Raw genomic sequence first — 23,953 nt, forward strand, 5'->3', positions numbered from 1 at the left:
ACAATTCCTGCCAGGAAAGAAAAATACTCTGGCAGACGTCTTAAGCAGAAACATCATGGATCCTCACGAGTGGAAACTAAATCCACAAGTCTTCAGCATGATAACGCAAAAATGGGGGTGCCCAGACATAGATCTTTTTGCCTCTCCACTGAATTGCCAACTCCAAATATTCTCCACAAGGACTTATCAAACACAAGCATGGAAAATGGATGCTCTTTCGTTCAGCTGGAAAAACCTAAAAGTTTATGCCTTCCCACCACAGCCTCTACTTTCAAAGGTACTCCTAAAAGCTAGACAAGAAAAACCACAGATGATCCTGATTGCTCCAGACTGGCCACGCCAGCACTGGTACCCAATCTTAAAGAACTCAGCTCAAGGACCACCATGGATTTTACCTCAAATTCCACACCTTCTGACTCAACAAAACAATCAGATCCTGCACAGTCAGCTCAAAACCTGGCTGCATGGCAGATTCAATAGTCAAACAGACAACACCTCTCTCTAAAGCTGTTATGGATGTCATTTTGGAGGCCAGGAGGCCTAGCACCAGGAAATCTTATTCAGAAAAGTGGAAGAGATTCTGTGCCTGGAACCAGGCTCAAAGCCTTGACCCTCTTGTCCCAAACATTCCTCAGATACTACAATACTTAACTGAGATGCTGGACAAAGGATTATCCTTCTCATCCATTAAGATCCATGTCTCTGCCATCTCGCCTCATTACAACACAGATCCTCCTATTTTCTCTCATCCATTGCTAAAGCAGTACCTCAGAGGGGCTAAAAACATAAGACCAACCCAGAGAGCACCAACACCTACTTGGGACCTCAATTTTGTCTTGGAAAAACTCACTTTACCTCCTTTTGAACCAGCCAATTCAGCAGAATTAAAATATGTATCATGGAAAACAGTTCTGCTTCTGGCAATAACCTCAGCACAAAGAGTCTCAGAGTTAAAGGCACTAATGGCAGTGGAGCCTTTCATCATTTTTCATCAAGACAGAGTCTCTCTATGAACTAACCCTTCCTTTATGCCAAAGGTGGTATCCAGTGTGGCTCTTAACCAAACTATCCACTTGCCAACTTTTTATCCAAATCCCCAGAATAAAGGGGAGAGACTTCTTCATTCCTTGGACATTCACAGACAATTACGTTTCTACTTGGACAAAACAAAAGCTTTCAGAAAAACTGAGCAATTGTTTGTAGCATATGCTGCAGGATCTCAGGGAAAGGCTATTTCAAAGCAGACCATTTCAAAGTGGATAGGACACTGTATCCGGATGTTCATCGTGCATACAGCTGCAGTCATAACAGATGGGGTTCTCCTGCCGTCAGGCGGGTCCTCGGTCGGCCGAATTCCAAAGTCTAGGTCCGGCGTCAGTTGTCGCTTCTTCCCTGACGTCAGTGCGACAGGGGTATAAAAGAACCAGCCAACACCATTTTCTTCAGTCTTTCTTGCCGCGCGGTGCCCGAAGCAGAAGCAGTTCACAAGTGCCAGTCGGCCAGCTCCTGAAAGTAAGAAAATTTTGCAACCGAAGTCTTCTTGAAAGCTAAGTACCCCGTTGGGGAAACTTTTCTTGCCTCAGACCGATGTCAGACAAAGTTAATAATTGTATTTCATGTGGGAAGCAAATACCGCGTAAGGATTTTCATTCCCTCTGTATTCCTTGTTTAGACCCAGACCACGACGTCTCGGTCTGTCGTTTTTGTGCTACATTCAACAAATGCACCATTAAGCGTCGGGCAGAGTTCGCCCAGCATTATTTTTGGCAAAAAATTTAACTATATTATGTCGTCAGATACTCCCGACTCCAGTTTTGTCTAAAAAGCGCAAAGATAAGGACCGACACACGAGGTCCGCGGCCTCTACCGACACCACGCCAAAGCCGACTACAGGTGGTCTGGTTCTCAGCGAGGCACGTACGCAGCCCCTGACTACCGATGACACTTCATTGGCGGTGTCTTCTGTGCCCGAGGTCGCAGGCTCCTCGGCCCACACCCCGACTACAGATACCGAAGACACTCTTGGTGGTGAATCTCAAAGTGCAGACAGGTCTGCCTCCTCTCAAGGTGTCTTCAGACCTTCCTCTTCTTTTTCCATCAAGGCTTTCACTAAGTCTAAAGCAGCCATGCATTCTAAGAGACAAGCTATACAGGGCCCATCTCCAGGCCCCATGCCTAAAAAACAGATGCTTAAAATGGCTGAGGATTTAATTACTCTGATCAGGGGTTCTGAACCCCCCCGGACAAAAGGCCCAGAGTGGAGGAAGAATCCCCCTCCTCTGATCAGGCCTCCATTATATCAGAGCACTCTGATGAACAGGAACTTTCTTACTCCCCTTTTGAAGATTCTGATGCAGAGGAGTCCATTCCCTCTGTATCCCCCCCAGAGGATTACTCATTTGGGGAAACCTTGCATACCTTAAGGGAACACTTCCACTGGGAAGGCCAAGAGTACTCAGATTCCAAGAAAAGGCTTAGGGATTTTCTCTTGCTACCTCAGCACAGGCCTCTGGCTATACCTCCTGTCTTGGACATACTAGATGATGTGTACTCGGAGGCCTGCCTTAACCCAGATTCTTTACCTCCAGCCCCAGTCAAGCCTGACAGGTACTACCGGGTTCCTGACTCACACCAATTTTTATACAAAAGCCATGCGGCTGACCCAGAAACTATCTCACAGGGCCCCAAGGGAATTAAGGCCTCCACCGCTAAAAATCCATTACCTTCCGAGAGAGATTCCAGATCCTTAGAAAGGTGGGGAAAAAAGGTATATACCTCGGCCACCATAACCATGAGGGCATTAAACTGCCAGTTCCATATGCTAAAGTACCAACAATTTCTGTTATCACAAATGAGAAGTAAAATGTCACAACCTGAACAGCCAGACTTGAAGGAGTTGTAGGATTTGATGCATAGTGCAGAACAAGTGGGTAAACGTACCTTGCAATGTGGTTTTGATGCTCTAGAGGCCTCATGTAGAGCTACTGTTACAGGATCAGTCATACGTAGACATGCCTGGCTCAAGGAACAAACCTTACCAGATCATGTCAAAGCTAAATTACTAGATGCTCCTCTACAAAAGGATGTATTATTTGGTGCTAATGCTGAGGAGGTATTAAAGAAAATGGAGGAAATGGCTCAATCAATGCAAACAGTGAAAGATTTTCTACAGGTACAACCCCCATGTTTCAGTAGAAATTGGCCTTCCAAAAATTGGTCCTTTCCAGCCATGGACAGACCCCAAAGAGGTAGATACAGGCGCCCGAGAGGCAGAGGGAAATCCCAAGGATCGTTTAGAGGCAGACAATGGCAAGCTCCTACACAAAGAGGTGGTGAGGATAGTTCGCAGCCATTCAGAAAGCAAGCCCAATGACTTTCCCCTTTGCATGCCAAGCAAGGCTCAAATGGCAGCACCCTTAGGCGGAAAGCTGGCATTATTTTCAAAAAATTGGCATATTGTTACAAAAGACAAATGGATCCTGGACATTATAAACAGAGGCTACAGATTCCATTTTCACACCCTTCCAAAAATGAGAGGTAATGCCAAACCTGCCACACAATCAAAGGGCAGAGGCACAAAGACAAATTTCAGATCTCATGGACATGAAAGCTATTCAAGAGGTACCTACTCACGAACAAGGTCAAGGTTTTTATTCCAGAATATTCCTGGTACCAAGGAAGGAAAAAGATTGGAGACCTATTTTGGACCTATCCATCCTAAACACATTTTTACTCGTACCAAAATTCAAGATGCTCACTTTACAGTAGCTTCTTCCCATGCTGGGCAAGGAGTCTTGGCTGGTAACATTGGACCTCAAGGAGGCATACCTGCATGTCCCAATCAGACAAAATTGCAGAAGATATCTCAGATTTCTTGCAGGTTCAACCCATTATCAATTCTTTGCATTGCCCTTTGGCTTATCTACTGCGCCCAGAGTATTCACGAAATGCCTGCTGCAGACTTCAAGGGGTACAGATCTACCCCTATTTGGACGACTGCCTGATCCAAGCGGACAGCAAGCACATACTTCTGAAACATCTGGCTTATGTAATAATGTTGTTGAATTCTCTAGGATACACAGTCAACAAAAAGAAATCAAGGCTAATACCCTCTTGGAAAATAATTTTCCTGGGTGCCAACTTGGTCACAAACACCCAGATGGCCTACCTCACGCCAGAGAAGCAGGGGCAACTAACTCAATACTTCAGAACACTAGCAAATTTCACCAGGCTGACTGCAAGGAAAATCCTGCAGGCTCTGGGATTCATGGCATCTTGCATCCTACTAATCCCATGTGCAAAGCTGCATATGAGGAAACTTCAATGGTACCTGAAAAACCTATGGTCTCAACACAGCCACAGTTTGGAAACAATAATACCACTAATTCCATTTCTTCAAAAGGAATTTCTGTGGTGGGCTCAAGCATGCCAAACAAACACAGGTCTCCCATTCAGCAAGCCTCAAGCAAATCAAGTCATCACAATAGACACCTCGGACTACGCCTGGGGGGCGCACATGACAGATCAGTGCATTCAGGGCAAATGGTCCCAAAAAGAAAAGCACCTTCACATCAATCAAAAGGAAATGCTAGCAGTAATAAATGCTATTATAGCTTTCAAAGACCTTCTGCATCCAGGTCAACTATTGATAAGGACAGACAACACCACAGTAATGTGGTACATAAACAAACAGGGAGGAACCCATTCATACCCCCTATGCAGGCTGGCCATGTCACTTTGGAACATGGCTTTGGACTTACAAATCGAACTTCAAGCACAGTACTTGCCAGGCAAGGAAAACATGCTGGCAGACAACCTAAGCAGAAATATGACAGATCCACACGAATGGAAGTTGCATCCTCAAGTTTTTACAGAGATAATTTAAGCATGGGGAAGGCCAGACATAGATCTCTTTGCCTCCCACAAAAATCACCAATTGACAAAATTCTGCTCAAGGATTTTTCATCCAAAAGCCTGGAGAGTGGATGCTCTCTCTTTCAGTTGGACAACAATGACAGTTTATGCCTTCCCACCTCTTCCTCTGCTGCCCAAAGTTCTATTAAAAACCAGGGCAGACAGACCAAAGATGATTCTCATTGCTCCAGACTGGCCAAGACAACACTGGTACCCACTCCTGAGGAGTCTGACGCATTCCCCACCATGGACCCTGCCTCTAATGCCTCTTCTTCTGACTCAGCACAGCTTCAAAACTCTTCACAGTCAGCTGAAAACACTCAGTCTGGCCACATGGAAGATTCCTTAACATCACAACAGACCCCACTCTCCAAGGAGGTGCAGGATGTCATTTTGGAGGCCAGAAGGCCGTCTCCTAGAAAAGCTTACTCTGCAAAATGGAAACGGTTTTGTGCCTGGAATGAGAAAAAGGGCCAGAATCCTGGAAAACTGAATTTACCTCAAATGTTACAGTATCTAGCTGAGCTGCTAAGCAGTGGACTTTCATTCTCCTCCATCAAAATTCATGCCTCAGCCATTTCTGCAGAATACAACACTGATCCACCTTTATTCTCTCACCCCCTCTTAAGACAGTTCCTCAGAGGGGCTAAGAATATAAAACCCCCAAGGAAACAACCAATACCTGCTTGGGATCTCAGTTTCATTCTAGAAAAGCTGACCTTGCCTCCTTTTGAGCCAGCTGCCTCAACATATTTGCAATATTTGTCCTGGAAAACAGCTTTCCTTCTGGCTATTACCTCAGCTCGTAGGGTATCAGAACTACAAGCCCACATGGCTGTGCAGCCTTTTATCATCTTCCATCAGGACAGAGTTTCCTTACGAACCAACCCGTCCTTTATGCCAAAAGTGGTATCTAGGGTAGCTTTGAATCAGGCTATACACTTACCTACCTTTTATCCTAATCCTCAAAACAAAGGGGAGAGATTACTACATTCCTTGTACATCCACAGACAACTGCGTTATTATTTGGACAGAACAAAGCCTTTCAGAAAATCAGAACAGCTCTTTGTGTCCTATGCTATAGGAGCTCAAGGAAAGCCAATTTCCAAACAGACAATATCAAAATGGATAGCCCACTGCATATGCTTTTGTTATTCTTTTCATGGCAAAACTGTACCTACAGGCATCAGATCTCACTCCACAAGGGCCACAGCTACCTCTGCAGCTTTCCTCAGAGGAGTTCCTAACAAATATATTTTGGAAGCAGCCACTTGGAGTTCTGTGCATACCTTCTCCAAGCACTACCACCTTCCATTATACTCCAAATCTAGAGCAGGCTTTGCCACTGCAGTCTTGCAGGGCATCCTGGCTCCTCCTAGTTCCACCTAGTGCCTATCACCCCTTTCTTAGCTTTGGGATTCTACCCATCTGTTATGACTGCAGCTGTATGCACGATGAACATAGTACAGTTTTGTACCTACCATAAATGTAGATGTTAGAGTGCTAATACAGCTGCAGTCCAGGTTTCCCTCCCTCCTTCCCCTCTTGGGACAGGCCTATTGGCTAACACTTCCTCTTACAACCTGATCGGGGTATTCATTTATGGTGTATTTGCTTGCACTACTGTGTTTTGATTATATGGCATTGCTTTATTACACAAATTTATGTATTGCCTTCCTTCTGGGGGCACCTGACATCTGGGGCAAGAAAAACTGAAGAAAATAGCGTCGGCTGGTTCTTTTATACCCCTGTCGCACTGACGTCAGGGAAGAAGCGACGACAACCGACGCCGGACCTAGACTTTGGAATTCGGCCAACCGAGGACCCGCCTGACGGCAGGAGAACCCCATCTGTTATGACTGCAGCTGTATTAGCACTCGAACATCTACATTTATGGTAGGTACAAAACTGTACTTTTTGCTACACACAGCATGGGAAGCCTGTACCTAGTAATATTAGACCACATTCCACCAGGGCAACTGCCACTTCTACTGCCTACCTTAGAGGAATACCTACTAAAGATATCTTGGAAGCTGCAACTTGGAGTTCAGTGCACACCTTTACCAAGCATTACCACTTGCCTCTTTATTCTAGATCCAGAGCTGGCTTTGCCACTGCAGTGCTGCAGGGCCTCATAGCCACACCAAATCCTCTATAGAACCAGCCACCCTCACTCAGCTTTGGGATTCAACCCAAGTGTAATGACTGCAGCAGAGAAACACGATGAACATAGTACAGTTTTGCACCTACCATAAAAATAGATGTTCGAGTGTCTTCACTGCTGCAGTCAAGGTTACCCACCTGCCATCCTGTCTATACTTCTCAACCCTATACTGCCTATGTGGTGTATTTGCTGGTTACTGAAGGTTTTGTTTTTACATTATAGGTTTATAGGTTTATAGATTAATACTAGGTTAATTGCCCTTGCAAGCCATTTTAAGCCTAGCCAATTATCCCTTGTGAGACTCAAACCCTGCACCTTGTGTTTGTGAGGCAAACACCTTAACCATTAGGCCACCATCCCAATCCATTATTGTATGTTTTATTAGCAATATGTATTGCCTACCATTTTGGGGGGCACCTGACATTTGGGGCAAGAAAAACTGAAGAAAATGGCATCGGCTGCATCTTATGTACACCTGGCGCACTGACGTCAGGGAGGAAGCAACAGCAACTGACGCTGGATCAAGACTTTGGAACTCTGGCCGACTGTGGGCCCGTCTGACGGCAGGATAACCCAAGTGTAATGACTGCAGCAGTGAAGACACTCGAACATCTACATTTATGGTAGGTACAACTGTACTATGTCCTTCTCTTCCACAGTGAGAATACTGTAACATGAGAATAAAAGGACATGGATTAGTTGTGTAAAATGTTACCATGACCATAGATGTCCTTCTCTACCACAGTGAGAATACTGTAACCTGAGAATAGAAGGACATGGATTAGTTGTGTAAAATCTTACCAGAACCACAGATGTCCTTCTCTTCCACAGTGAGAATACTGTAACCTGAGAATAGAAGGGCATGGATTAGTTGTGTAAAATCTTACCAGAACCATAGATGTCCTTCTCTTCCACAGTGAGAATACTGTAACCCGAGAGTTGAAGGACATGGATTAGTTATGTAAAATCTTACCATGACCATAGATGTCCTTCTCTTCCACAGTGAGAATACTGTAACCTGAGAATAGAAGGACATGGATTAGTTGTGTAAAATCTTACCAGAACCACAGATGTCCTTCTCTTCTTTCTCTTCCACAGTGAGAATACTGTATCCTGAGAATAGAAGGACACGGATTAGTTGTGTAAAATCTTACCATGACCATAGATGTCCTTCTCTTCCACAGTGAGAATACTGTAACCTGAGAATAGAAGGACATGGATTAATTGTGTAAAATCTTACCAGAACCACAGATGTCCTTATCTTCCACAGTGAGAATAATGTTAACCTGAGAATAGAAAGACATGGATTAGTTGTGTAAAATGTTGCCATAACCTGTATTTGCACTTTTCTGTCCTGTAACTTATCTAGTGCAGATACAGATTCTTAGTTTTAGCACTTAAATTTGCTTATTTGTGCTCAGCACTTGTAAGCACTAAATAAGCTACAAATTACTATAGCACTCAGTCTTCCTCATTACCTAGAGGAAAACATTTTTTGTGCTTATTTTTCTCACTGGCTTAGAGAAAAACAGCTCTTGTACTCAATTTCCTCACTTATCTAGAGGAAAATAGTTTGTTATTCAGGCATGCCCAAGGGTCAGCTCCCAGTGTTCTCTCCTGTCTATCTGATGAATCTCGACATCTTGGGGCAATGTAGAAATTGCCTCATGTGCACAGACAACCCTCTCCTCCTACCACCCAACACTACAACCTGTGAGAGATGCACTTATCTAGCCAAACTAGAGGTAAAGCTGTCTCCAACCAAGACTGAACTTGACAGTCATGAGGAGAAGGTAAACATTTGCACCACACCACACTCATCACATAGTCTCACTAAATCTACACCACCAAAATCCACACATAGTAACACAAAAACATTTGCGGAGGCTCTCAGTAATAATCTGACTAAGCAACAGAGACCTCCAAGGCAGAAACGCAAGCAACCTCCATCCCCCAACACAACCCCAATGGCACATAGCCCACAGACCTAGTGTGCCACTCAACCACAGCCAATAAGGCAAAACAACCTACCCGACACACTAGTCATAGGTGACTCTATAGTCATGCACACTGATGTCCCGCTCATCAGGCTAAACAAGGAGACGGTTACTGTCAGCTGCTTGTCGGGTGCCAGGATCCGCCACATAACCCACGCACTCAGGTCACTCCACAACAAGTACAAATATGACTCTATCGTTGTCCATGTTGGTGTGAATGACCTGAGACGTACCTCCCTGGACTACATGAAAAGAGACATGGAAGAGCTCTCCGATCTTGTAGCCCAGGCAGGTACGACCCTAGCCCTGAGTAGCATTCTGCCATCGCCCAGAATGATACCGCAGTACAAGGACAAAATTATTGACTTCAACAATTGGCTAAGCTTCTGGTGTCATTCTAAGGGGATCCAGTATCTGTCTGCTTGGGATGACATGGTCGACACACCACGATGCTTTGCCACGGATGGCCTGCACCTGTCGCCCCTGGGATTCCGGATACTGGTTAAGGCTCTTGCTGCCCCTATAGTGCCTTTTTTAGGCAGGGTTCAAATAAAAAATTCACCACCATAACAGGAACAGGCAAGCAAAAACTGAGGGTAATGTTACTCAATGCTAGAAGTCTAAATCTCAAAATGCACTCACTCGAGGCACTCCTTAAAATGGAGAACATCGATATCTGTGCAGTGACTGAGACCTGGTTCAAGGCTCCAGAGAGCACCCCTGCACTACCAGGCTGTAACTCATACATCACTTTTCGGCCATGTAACCTGGACCAAAACACTAAAGGCGGAGATGTGGCCATATTCATTAAGGATATCCACACCTCCAGGCTAGTTGCTCAGCATAATGCATCCGAGGTTATCCAAGTGCAGCTAACTCTGGGCAAAACTGCAGTCCAAATTGTAGCTTGTTACAGATCCCCCACCATGCCCCAGGATTCCCACTCCTCTTTTCTTGATGTACTGGAAAATATTAGGGTTCAACCAAACACCCTAATAATGGGCGACTTCAACTACCCCACCATTAACTGGGAAAACTACTTGTGTACCAACTCCTTAGCTCAATGCTTTCTGCAATTCATAAACTCCAATGCCCTAGATCAACTTATCCACACCCCCACCAGGGGCAACAATATCCTAGACCCTAGTCATTGCCAACATGAGTGACCGGTGTTCCACACCTGAAGTCAACTCATCATTGGTGTGATCCGACCATAAGCTAATCACCCTTGATATCCACATCCCCCCCCCCCATTAAGGAAACCACAGTAAAAAATTTCTCCAAAGCCAACTTCATGCTTCTTAAGACAGAAGTGGTGAACTTCATGACACCCATGCAGATGGACAATACAGTTACAACTTCTGAATCCTACACAAATGCACTCTATAAGCACTTATATGAGTGCATGGATCGTGCTATCCTCCAAAAAAAGGAAGCCAATCTGGTGGTCCCCTGCCATAAACAAACTGTACAACAGAAGGAAGAAACTGTTGCAAAAGAGAGTAAAATCCCATGAGTGGAGGAGCTCCCTTGTCAGCCTCAGTAAGAAGCTGAGATCCCTTATAAGATCCTCCAAAGCTAGCTACGAAAACAAAATCGCCACTAATTTCAAGGACAACCACAAACCATTCTAAAGAATCTCGATGGCAACACCCAGATCTGCTCTGAGCTACAGCACAAAGGCTCGAAAATTATAGAACAAACTGATATTGCCAACATCCTGGCAGATAGGTTCAGTGCTAACTTTGCCCCCCACCCCCACCCCCTAAAGGGCCCATATCTATGCAGGAAGAATGCACAGTCCCTGTAATCACAACTACGCAGGTAAAAGCTGCACTCTCTAAAGCCAAAAACACAGCATCCATGGGACCAGACAACATCCCAGGCTGCGTTTTACATGAACTTCAGAACGAACTGGCTTCCCACTTAAGTACCATGTTCAATAATAGCCTTGCATCAGGCTTTGTGCCCACTGAATGGCGCACAGCAACAGTTATTCCACTCTACAAAGGGGGAGCCACTTCTTATCCTGGGAACTATCGACGTATTAGCCTGATGAGCCTGGTCTGCATGGCCATGAAACGTATCATCATGGAACTCATAAACAAAGACATCGGTAACCTCCAAACTCTGGATCCCACCCAGTTTGGGTTTGTGAAAAGTAGATCATGCCTCCTGAACCTGATCGACTTTTTTGAGGCAGTCACCAAAGCCGTAGATGAGGGTAAGGTGCTTCACACAGCCTATCTTGACCTCGCCAAGGCTTTCAACACCATCCCCCATTCTGGAATTATAGCTGAACTCACTAAACTAGGTATAAATCCCTACATCACAAGATGGGTTGCCAACTGGCTCACTGACAGAACCCACACTGTAAAAGTTGCAGACTCCAAATCTGACCTCAAAGCAGTGACAAGTGGAGTACCACAGGGTTCTGTCCTGGGACCTCTCCTGTTTGGTATCTCCTTCTCTGAAGTACAGGCTAACACAGAAGGCCTCTGGCTAACTAAGTTTGCAGATGACTGCAATCTAGGAGACATAGTCAAGTCCCCAAATGATGTGGACATCCTACAGAAGGGCCTCACAGAGACAGATGCCTGGTGTCAGAGCCATGGCCTCAAGCTCAATGCCAAAAAGTGCAGTGTCAACCCCTTTGGTAAAAACTCTGTACTTATGAACTACCACATAGGCAACAATCTACTTAACACCAAATGCGTGATAAGAGACCTTGGGACTCAGGTGGACAGTAGTTTCTCCTTTGATAGTCACATCGTCACAGTAGTCAGGAAGTCCTTCTATATGGCACACATCATCATAAAAGGGTTCTCATCCAGGAAAAAAGAGGTCATTGTTCTCCTCTACCCGACATTCATTAGACCCATTATAGAGTACAACGCCCCTTTTGGAATGTACCTCACAAGATGTCTGCAGCAGCTGGAAAGGCCACAGAAGTACCTCACAAAGAGGATTACTGGCCTCAAACAAATGCCCTACACTCACCGCCTCAGAAAACTCCAGCTTTACTCCGTAGCATATCACCTATTCCGAGGTGATCTCTGCATAACATATAAAGCTATGTCAAACCCAAAGCTGTTGGACATGCTACACCTAAAGAAATCCCAATCCCTCTGAGCTACACGCTCTAGGGACCTAAACCTTGTCACCACAATAAACAGGACATGCTGGAGGGCTAGATTCCTGTCCCAAAGACTTCCCATACTTTGGGACAGGCTACCCATCTATGTCGAGCAAAGTTCTTCATTAGCACTCTTCAAGAAAAATCTTGATGAGTGGATGGGAAATAGGAAATACACCCCTGGGATCACTTCTGTGTCTCTGCTCAATAGTGGCACAGGAAAATAACTTTCTTGGGTGGCATAAGCCAGGAAACCTTGTTGGCTAGGCTTACATAGGCCCTTGGGCCGATAGCCTAGTACCTACCTATGAACCTATGAACCACAGGTGTCCTCCTATTCCACAGTGAGAATAGTGTAACCTGAGAATAGAAGGACATGGATTAGTTGTGTAAAATGTTACCATAACCATAGATGTCCTTCTCTTCCACATGAGAATACTGTAACCTGAGAATAGAAGGACATGGATTAGTTGTGTAAAATCTTACCATAACCACAGATGTCCTTCTCTTCCACATGAGAATACTGTAACCTGAGAATAGAAGGACATGGATTAGTTGTGTAAAATCTTACCATAACCACAGATGTCCTTCTCTTCCACATGAGAATACTGTAACCTGAGAATAGAAGGACATGGATTAGTTGTGTAAAATCTTACCATAACCACAGATGTCCTTCTCTTCCACATGAGAATACTGTAACCTGAGAATAGAAGGACATGGATTAGTTGTGTAAAATCTTACCATGACCACGGATGTCCTTCTCTGCCACAGTGAGAATACTGTAACCTGAGAATAGAAGGACATGGATTAGTTGTGTAAAATGTTACCATAACCATAGATGTCCTTCTCTTCCACAGTGAGAATACTGTAACCTGAGAATAGAAGGACATGGATTAGTTGTGTAAAATGTTACCATAACCATAGATGTCCTTCTCTTCCACAGTGAGAATACTGTAACCTGAGAATAGAAGGACATGGATTAGTTGTGTTAAATCTTACCAGAACCACAGATGTCCTTATCTTCCACAGTGAGAATAATGTTAACCTGAGAATAGAAGGACATGGATTAGTTGTGTAAAATCTTACCAGAACCACAGATGTCCTTCTCTTCCACAGTGAGAATACTGTAACCTGAGAATAGAAGGACATGGATTAGTTGTGTAAAATGTTACCATAACCATAGATGTCCTTCTCTTCCACATGAGAATACTGTAACCTGAGAATAGAAGGACATGGATTAGTTGTGTAAAATGTTACCATAACCACAGATGTCCTTCTCTTCCACATGAGAATACTGTAACCTGAGAATAGAAGGACATGGATTAGTTGTGTAAAATGTTACCATAACCATAGATGTCCTTCTCTTCCACAGTGAGAATACTGTAACCTGAGAATAGAAGGACATGGATTAATTGTGTAAAATCTTACCAGAACCACAGATGTCCTTATCTTCCACAGTGCGAATACTGTAACCTGAGAATAGAAAGACATGGATTAGTTGTGTAAAATCTTACCATGACCATAGATGTCCTTCTCTTCCACAGTAAGAATAATATAACCTGAGAATAGGAGGATATGGATTAGTTGTGTAAAATCTTACCAGAACCACAGATGTCCTTCTCTTCCACAGTGAGAATACTGTAACCTGAGAATAGAAGGACGTGGATTACTTGTGCACAATCTTACCATGACCACGGATGTCCTTCTCTGCCACGTTGCAGTATTCATTTATTCCTTCCCTCCTCCTTTCCATCTAATCTCTTCTTCCCTGGATGGCACAGGACTTGTATAGCTGTCCTGGGACTAGAGTCCAACTGGAGTGTTCAGTTCTTAGGAAAGGTACGTGCAGGTGTCGCTTTTATGGCCCACGCTCCCTAGGCCAATGTCATATGCCCCACGTACCTGTGACTACTAGGTTTTGTATACTGGCTATACGTTTGGGTACCAAGCAGAGGATAACCCAAGCAATACTGCAACATGGAAGAGAAGGACATCTGTGGTTATGGTAAGATTTTACATAACTGTTTTTTTTTCAGCAAGACCTGGTTTTAACCTCGTCAGGTACAGCCAATTCTGTACAAATGCTTAAGTGGTTAAACAGGGCAATGGTGTACAACTTTGCATAGGAGTCCATGTTAATCTGTGCTTGAAGGGGCTTTGAAACTTCTTATACCATCACTTAGGATGTAATTTGTCTTTGAAAATTCTTAAGTGTTTTTGAGCTTGATGGGATGTCTGGTGTTATAACTACATCAAGTGTGACATATTTATGGTCCGATCTTACTAGGGAGGACATCATACGGGAGGAGGGTGCACTACTCTCTGATGTTAGCTAGTATTATGCCCAGGACATTTGAGCCTCATGTGGGTGTGCTGACTAGCTGTTTCAGAGCCATTTGCATTGACAAATCCAAGAACCTCTGAGCCAGCTTGTTTGTAGTCATGTATGTTTCTCCTGTTGATGTTAGGTTAATTAAAATCACCCATGCTTAAGGTGTTGGGCTGTATGGCAAGTGACTTCAGTAAGTCCATGTAATGCAGTATGCTTTTCCTGTGTCATGCTAGGGGACCTATAGCTAGCTATGACGCAGTAGAGTGCTTTGCTTGTAGTTAACTGGATGTGGAGTAACTCAGAGTCCTACTGTTTGACTAGTCTCGAGGTGTACTTATCCTTAATGAAGATGGATACACCTCTTCCTTTGGTTCTTTCATGCTCAGTTTGTGGTCTTTTTGTGTGGAAGGCGTTGTAGCCCTGCAAAGCCAGGATGCTTTCCCCACCTTTGAACTATGTCTTGGTGACTGCGCAGATGTCAGCATCTTCCAAAGTGAGGAGTGCTTCCAGGGAGTGCAGTTTCTCGTTTAGACTTGTAACGTTAAGCAGCAGTACTTTTGAGTGCACTTAGAGAGGATTTTATTATGTTGAGAGGTTGGTTAGTTTGACAGTGGCTAAAAAAGACAAAATAGTGGAGGCTAATCCCTTTGCCAGTATCCAGAAAACTTGGAGGAAACAGTTGCAGACCATCTCAGGCAAAGCAGTGTGGCCTGTCAAGCATGTCTAATGGCTGACAGATATTGAATCCCCTTGGACTGACACCAGAAGCTAAGCCATTTGTTAAAGTTAATCATTTTTTTGTTTGTATTGTGGCATCGTCCTTAAAGAAGGTAAAATGCTGCTTAAGGCCTGTGATATAAAATCTGAGAGCTCAGTCATATCTCCCTTCATATAATGTAGTGAGGTACATCTCAAGTCATTCACCCCCACATGAACTGTGACGGACACATACCAGTACTTGTGGTTGAGTGTTTTGTGAACTTGAGTGACATGACAGATCCTGGCACCTGACAGGTAGCTAACTATAACCCGCTCCTTATCCGGCGTGGTGAGGGGAACCAGTACGTTAGGTTTTGTGGTATTATACACCTTAGGGCCTTATTTGTTGAGACACTGGTGTGTGTGTTGTGTTGCGATTGTTTTTTGCATTGTTGTGTGTAAGTTTGGGAGGCCTCTGATCTTTTGGTAAATTACTAGTGAGTACCTACACATATGTGGGTTTGTGTGTCATGTCCTTATTTAGTGTGGTAAGTATACTTATGACACTGTATTTTCTTGCACAAATGAAGACAGTGGTGCCAGCATTCAAAGAAGAGAGATGAATTTTGTGTTTAGTACACCTACCTCCCTTTTGAGGGTCTAATTTTTTTGTTGCTTACAGTTTATTTGTTGAAGTTGAACCTGCTAATGAAGACAAAGTATCCTTGCATTAGGGGATCCCATTTAACAAACTGCCTTAGCATTATTGTTTGTAAAGAGTCTGTAGTAGCTCAGCCAGAGAGTGAGAGAAGGATTTCTTACAGGAATGTACAAGGTAGTGAAAGTAAAGGGTCAGAATCATTATTTGTAAAGAGTCTGTGGTAGCTCAGCCAGAGGGAGAGAGAGAGAGAGAGAGAGAAGGATTTCTTACATGAATGTACAAGGTAGTGAAAGTAAAGCGAGAGTCTGAGATCTTAAAACAACTGTTTTTTATAGAGGTATGTGAAATAGAATGGAAAAGGCTAATAACTAAAAATGCTAATGTTAGTGTAGTTAATGTTTGAGGAGCTCAGATGCATTATTCTTAAACAGTTGAACAAACTAAGCAGAAACTTCGTAGTGTGGAGGGTGTGAAGTTCACCCCTTGAATTATGCACCTAGTTCACTAATAAAAATCAAACTGTAAAATATGTAATACAAAATAATAAATAGAAAATAGATGGTCCACAGTTGATTACCTATTATTTTTGTTTTTCTGTTTTTATTTCTATTTTCTAATTTTATTTCTGTTTGTGTTTTATAATTTTCTATTTTATTATTTTGTAGTACGTATTTTACAGTTTGACTTAGGTGCATAACACAATTTAAGGAGTGAACTTCACACCCTCCACGCTGCGAAGTTTCTTCTTGGTTTGTTTTTGACCCAGTATAGATTACATACTGGGTTTTCTGAGACTTCGAGGGATACCATGTATTTTTCTTTTTGTATTCTTTAACTGTTGCAGACTTTACAGAATTAAAACATTTTAACTGATGTGCAAAATGCAAATCAAGTAGTCTGTGTCCATTTGAAGTTGCATTGAAATGCCGTGTAAAGTATGAACCACATATGTAAAGTGTTGAATATGAACCACGTGTATTAAGTGTCGAATATGAACTGCATGTGTATTGTGTTGACTATGAACCGCATGTGTATTAAGTGTCGAATATGAACTGCATGTGTATTAAGTGTTGAATATGAGCCGCATGTGTATCAAGTGTTGAGCAGTAAGCAGTGAAGCTTCTAAGTGTAGACTTCCACTGTATTCATAGTCCCTTCAAGAGATGTTTTCTGGATATTGAACTGTCTGCGAATACTGCATGTCTGTGCATGATCCTTAGAACATCAACTGGGAAGCACCAAAAACATAGTATAAAGCACGTTTTTGAAATGCTGTAGGACCTGTGTAGTTTTAGTTTAATGATTCTCACTCTAGGCTAGTACCTATAGTGGAATACATAGGAGAAAAAAAAACATATATTTTTATCAAAGCATTTCTTTTAAGTGTAAAAGCATAAAGTTTGACTGTGGTGCAGACTAGCGGCTTGGCTGTCTGTAAGATCTGGTCATGGAGGTTGGGCATGAATAACCTCTGCTGGCTTACCCATCCTGGGTGGGGATGGTGGCTGTGGCTAACCACATGAGTGACACCTAGTGGGGGCATTAGGTGCTTCCCCAGTGGTGTCCTGGGCCAGGCGCGCTTGCATTACCATAGTGCATTTGTTCTAAATAGCCGAGGGGAAACTAGCATGTGGAAGCATGCTTCCTCTAGGGAGAGAGCAGTTGAGGCTTATAGGAGCCACCAAGGGTAGGTTGGGGGTTCCTAGCAGGAGAGAATATGCCAGCCTGTAGAACCAGCAACTTGGCCTGCTCAATAACACCCGACTTTTATGGACAATGGAATGTGCAGGAACTGATGGGCAGTGGGGCAGTTGTCTAGCCCAGGAGTACCAGGCTGCCATTCCACCAGGACAAATGAACTAATTGACCAAAGGTTGAGGAGCTTTTAGGCAAGGTCCTGGGGAATGGAAGAAAAAAATACACATTAGCAGTAAATTGTGATGCTTCTAAGTGTAGACTTCCAGTGTTTTCGTAGTCCCTTCAAGAGATGTTTTCTAGATATTGAACTGTCTGCAAATGGTGCACATCAGAACTCACCGCAGTCACTAATCCCATTTCCTGTCACACACAGATCTGTATTTGGCTTCTTATGAAAGTGAAAGCCCAGAGAATCAACCTGAAAAGGACAGGTGGAAATCCTTAAGGTAAGAATGTCTACCATTGACACTAAAGTATAAGTAAGGTGTCCTCCCCTGTTTTTGGAATCACAGAAAAGTCTGTATAGTGTTCTGTATGGCAATTAACTGTGCATTACCTCTTCTGTATCGCATTGTGCTGCATAAATCAGATGTTAAAACAAAAAATTTTTGTGGTGCTTGAAACTAAATGCTTAATTGCAAACATCATCCCCTTTGATTTTATTTCACTGTTACGGCCTCTTTAATTTTGTAGATGTTATGTGATCCTATCTCGCCTACATTCTGAATGATGGGTTCGGAGCCGATCCCTCGGCTCCGACTCGGCACGCTTATGCCAAAGAGCGAAGTCTCTTATTGGCTGAGCTTACTATATCCCAGGATGCACCACCAACAGTCCCCCAGATCTCGTTTGCCGCTTAACTGCAAGGACGTGGTCTCGAGCTGGCTGGGCTGAGTAGCTTTTATTACTACTTTTTCTGTCAGTTTTTGTGCTTATATCTCACAAAAGCCGTTTTAACGGCTATTGCTTTTGCTATTGCTATTGCTGTGTTCGATTGAGTACTGGACTTATTGTGTGTGATTGGGTAGAGTTTGTTTTGGCGCCCCTTTCAATCCAGGGCCTTTTAGGTTAAACTCTATAACTGAACTTTTTACTGTGTTAAAGTTCTCGGTTTGTACACCTAAGGTTGTGTTTACACAGTTTCTGTAAGCCTTCGGTTTTTTTTCTCTAACCGATTCTACAGTGGTTAAATTTCCTGTCAGGAATTGCTAACATTATGTCTCAAGCCCTAGGCCTTCGGACTTTAAAAATGTACTAAGTGTGCTTTTAAGATGTCTGTTACTGATGACCATCTACTTTGTGTTTATTGTTTAGGGGCTAAGCACTTGCAGGAGTCATGTAGCGTATGTCACGCTTTTTCCTCTAGGGTCCTCCAGGAGAGGAAAAATAAATTAATTCTTAAAGGGTTGATTAAACCCTCTTTTGAAGAAGCCTTGTCTTCGCTCCGACTCCTGCCAAAAAGAAAGGGCTTGGCTCCGACCAGTCCGTGGATCCGACTGCCAAGAGACCTAGGCAGGCCTCTCCTTGGCTCCAAAGACTTGGAGCCGAGGTGAACGTCTGCCTCGATGCCTCCAACATCGACTCCTCGGACTTGAGCCGATTGCTGGGGCATCGAGAGGCGGGTCACCGTCGGCTCCACTGCTCTCGGAGCCGACAAGGGTCACCAGCTCAGACACTTCCTCCTCGGCGCCGAAGTCTACCTCGGCACCGATGGAATCTGGTGTGTGTTTCCTCGGCGCCGATTCTCATCGAGTCGCCTCGAGCCGGTCCCCTAGTCCCTTGGGGCGAGGAGAGGTCTTCTCGAACCCGTTCTGTTTCCTCTCGGTCTTGAGAATGTCGGATTCTGATATAGACAGGGTGCTCCAAAGACTTTTCCAGTCCCCAGTCTTCCAAAATTTGTTTTGGCTCCGACCCAGTTGGCTTGAGCCGATGGCCATGACCCATCCCATTGCTATTCCTCCTCCGACTGCTTGCTCCGTCAGAGCAGGTGCTCTTGGAGCGGTGGAGATCTCAGGGTCGGCTCCGACCCTTACTCCAACCCGGCCTCGGGTCCGAGTTTGACCGGACTTCTTCGGCTGGACCCGAGGGTGATGTTTGGGACCGATGCTTTCGGTTCCGAGCCTCCCTCTCGGTGCTTGCTGCGGGACTTCCGTCTACTATCATGGCCCGGAGACTGGGCGCTCCCAGGATTCGGGAGGTCCGGCTTTCAGAGCCATGAGGAGTGCCTTGGCCAAATCCTCTTGACCATCTCTCGGTTTACCAGCACCTTCCCTGGGCGTGGAGACTGGGTCTTTGGCAGTTCCCCTGTCCGTAGCCAGCGGAGCCCGAGGCCTGAGGTTACCCCAGTGGGGTTCCCCTCTTCCTGAGGGTTCTTGAGTCGTCTCCAGAGGAACCCCAAGGAAGAGATCGTGCAAGAGGAAGCACGTGGACTCCCCGAGTCTATCATCGGACACGGATATGGATGATGCAGAGGGTCCCCTAAGTCGTCCTCTGATGATGTCTCCTTTGCAGACATCTTAGAGATCCTCAAACAACGAGGCGGCTGGATGTCCAAACCCCCTCTCGGACGAATCAGTGCTCCTCAAGGCCTTTGGGGCTCAGCCCTCCGCCTCCTGGGTGTCTCCGCCCTTGACGAGCTTCTGGATTTAGTTTGTCGAAGGCGTTAGAACACCGGATACTGTGGAACCAGTCCCTTCTCGTCGAACAAATTCTTATCTGCTCCCCGAGAAGGAGTTCCTTACTAAAGGCGTGGCTGTAGATGCCATGGTGGTGGCATCTGCTACACAGCAGGACGTGGCAGAGGCTTCAACGTCCATCCATCCTCCTAATAAGGTGTCTAGGAGTATGGATAGATGCGGAAGCGCACCCTGACTTCAGCGGCCTTTACCTTAAGGTCTCTGGATTATTTGGCACATTTTACTAGGCTTCAGTGGGATCTGGTCAAGGAGTTGTCAGACTCCCTCTCGGGTAACCTACCTGAGCAGCTAGCCCAGTCTGTTAGCTCTCAGTTGGCTATCCTGACGTCAATTGCTAACTCGTCCATGAGGCTCATTTCCTATGCGGCCGAAGGCGGTAGAGCGGCAGGCACAGGCGTGGCTCTCGTAGACAAGCCTGGCTCCGCTTGTGTCAGTTTGGAGGCCTTCAAGTCTTCCTTCGCCCGGCGCTCCCTTTGATGGGTCCTCATTGTTTGGACCCAAGGTGAAAGACACCCTTACCGCTGTGAGCAAGAGGGAAAAGCGTTATCTGCCGTAGGGGCCCGTTATTCCACTCCCTTCGGCCTTACCCCAAGGCCAAAGGAGGGAAAATGTGGTTCGAAATCTAAGTTTTTCTCCCAACAGCAGGAAGATTCCCGTCCAGAGGCAGAGGGCGGGAAATTTTTCAGGAGGCAGCCGTCCCAGAGGCGGCAGAGGGCCCATAATTCTGGAGACCGCGAGTCCTTTCGTGGCTCTTCAGCCTCCCACGACATGAGGGATTGCCCGGCTGTGCTGCTCCGGAGCCAGTGGTGTCGTTGCCAAGCACCTAAAAGCCTGGGAGTCAATCACTCAGGACAGATGGGTGCTTCGGATAGTGCGGAGGTTACACCATCCCATTCAAATACTCACCCCTCCATCCAAGAGAATCCCGGACCCACCACCCAGTCAAAGGGAAATAGCAGCCGCAGAAGCTTCAAAGCTGCTACAAAGGAGTCATCAACCGGTCCCCACAGACCATCGGATCAGGAAATTACTCCAGGTTCTTTTTAGTGCCAAAAGACAGGGGACCTGAGACCAATATTGGATCTCAGCAGACTGAACCTATCGTTCACGAAATCCAAATTCCGAATGGTCACGTTGCAATCCATTCTCCCGTTGTTGGAGAAGGATGTTTGGATGTGCTCCATAGACCTCAAGGGCGCCTATTATCACATACCGATACATCAGGCGTCCAGGAGGTATCTGCGCTTCAGCCTGGGAGCCAGTCATTACCAATTTTGTGCTCTGCCCTTTGGTCTCACCACAGCCCCAGGGTGTTCACCAAGTGTTTGGCAGTAGTGACGGCTCACCTGAGGAGCCTTGGATTCCAAGTGTTTCCCTATCTCGACGACTGGCTCCTGACTGCCACCACCAGGCATCTACTTATGGACAACCTCAAAGCCACCATCTCCTGGGTGTTTCCCTGGGATTACATTCAATTGGTCAAAGTCTGTCTTGCTGCCCTCTCAGCATAAAGTTTATAGGAGCAGAGATAGACTCAAGATTGATCGTGTCTTTCTTGCCGCCGACAGGTTCCGAACCTTACAGGAAACACTTCAAGCTCTGATCTCGAGATCCTTTTGAGGGTCTAATTTTTGTTGCTTACAGTTTATTTGTTGAAGTTGAACCTGCTAATGAAGACAAAGTATCCTTGCATTAGGGGATCCCATTTAACAAACTGCCTTAGCATTATTGTTTGTAAAGAGTCTGTAGTAGCTCAGCCAGAGAGTGAGAGAAGGATTTCTTACAGGAATGTACAAGGTAGTGAAAGTAAAGGGTCAGAATCATTATTTGTAAAGAGTCTGTGGTAGCTCAGCCAGAGGGAGAGAGAGAGAGAGAGAGAAGGATTTCTTACATGAATGTACAAGGTAGTGAAAGTAAAGCGAGAGTCTGAGATCTTAAAACAACTGTTTTTTATAGAGGTATGTGAAATAGAATGGAAAAGGCTAATAACTAAAAATGCTAATGTTAGTGTAGTTAATGTTTGAGGAGCTCAGATGCATTATTCTTAAACAGTTGAACAAACTAAGCAGAAACTTCGTAGTGTGGAGGGTGTGAAGTTCACCCCTTGAATTATGCACCTAGTTCACTAATAAAAATCAAACTGTAAAATATGTAATACAAAATAATAAATAGAAAATAGATGGTCCACAGTTGATTACCTATTATTTTTGTTTTTCTGTTTTATTTCTATTTTCTAATTTTATTTCTGTTTGTGTTTTATAATTTTCTATTTTATTATTTTGTAGTACGTATTTTACAGTTTGACTTAGGTGCATAACACAATTTAAGGAGTGAACTTCACACCCTCCACGCTGCGAAGTTTCTTCTTGGTTTGTTTTTGACCCAGTATAGATTACATACTGGGTTTTCTGAGACTTCGAGGGATACCATGTATTTTTCTTTTTGTATTCTTTAACTGTTGCAGACTTTACAGAATTAAAACATTTTAACTGATGTGCAAAATGCAAATCAAGTAGTCTGTGTCCATTTGAAGTTGCATTGAAATGCCGTGTAAAGTATGAACCACATATGTAAAGTGTTGAATATGAACTGCATGTGTATTGTGTTGACTATGAACCGCATGTGTATTAAGTGTCGAATATGAACTGCATGTGTATTAAGTGTTGAATATGAGCCGCATGTGTATCAAGTGTTGAGCAGTAAGCAGTGAAGCTTCTAAGTGTAGACTTCCACTGTATTCATAGTCCCTTCAAGAGATGTTTTCTGGATATTGAACTGTCTCAAGTAATACTGCATGTCTGTGCATGATCCTTAGAACATCAACTGGGAAGCACCAAAACATAGTATAAAGCACGTTTTGAAATGCTGTAGGACCTGTGTAGTTTTAGTTTAATGATTCTCACTCTAGGCTAGTACCTATAGTGGAATACATAGGAGAAAAAACATATATTTTATCAAAGCATTTCTTTTTAAGTGTAAAAGCATAAAGTTTGACTGTGGTGCAGACTAGCGGCTTGGCTGTCTGTAAGATCTGGTCATGGAGGTTGGGCATGAATAACCTCTGCTGGCTTACCCATCCTGGGTGGGATGGTGGCTGTGGCTAACCACATGAGTGACACCTAGTGGGGGCATTAGGTGCTTCCCCAGTGGTGTCCTGGGCCAGGCCAGCTTGCATTACCATAGTGCATTTGTTCTAAATAGCCGAGGAAACTAGCATGTGGAAGCATGCTTCCTCTAGGGAGAGAGCAGTTGAGGCTTATAGGAGCCACCAAGGGTAGGTTGGGGTTCCTAGCAGGAGAGAATATGCCAGCCTGTAGAACCAGCAACTTGGCCTGCTCAATAACACCCGACTTTTATGGACAATGGAATGTGCAGGAACTGATGGGCAGTGGGGCAGTTGTCTAGCCCAGGAGTACCAGGCTGCCATTCCACCAGGACAAATGAACTAATTGACCAAAGGTTGAGGAGCTTTTAGGCAAGGTCCTGGGGAATGGAAGAAAAAAATACACATTAGCAGTAAATTGTGATGCTTCTAAGTGTAGACTTCCAGTGTTTTCGTAGTCCCTTCAAGAGATGTTTTCTAGATATTGAACTGTCTGCAAATGGTGCACATCAGAACTCACCGCAGTCACTAATCCCATTTCCTGTCACACACA

At 44.5% G+C, this 23,953-nt stretch overlaps 1 protein-coding gene across 1 annotated transcript in view; it reads left to right on the forward strand.

The window, feature by feature from the left end:
• Window positions 1-18,051, forward strand: part of LOC122799708 (ras-GEF domain-containing family member 1C-like) — a gene marked incomplete in the record, with an annotated part of 1,592,823 nt that extends 1,574,772 nt beyond the window's left edge. The window contains 1 exon segment of the mRNA XM_044068944.1: window positions 17,975-18,051. Coding sequence (XP_043924879.1) covers window positions 17,975-18,051 — 77 coding nt within the window.
• Between the last annotated feature and the right edge of the window lie 5,902 nt (window positions 18,052-23,953).

The sequence above is a fragment of the Protopterus annectens genome, chromosome 4.part0, assembly GCF_019279795.1.
Source record: "Protopterus annectens isolate FY-2018-M chromosome 4.part0, PAN1.0, whole genome shotgun sequence".
NCBI lineage: Eukaryota > Metazoa > Chordata > Ceratodontiformes > Protopteridae > Protopterus > Protopterus annectens.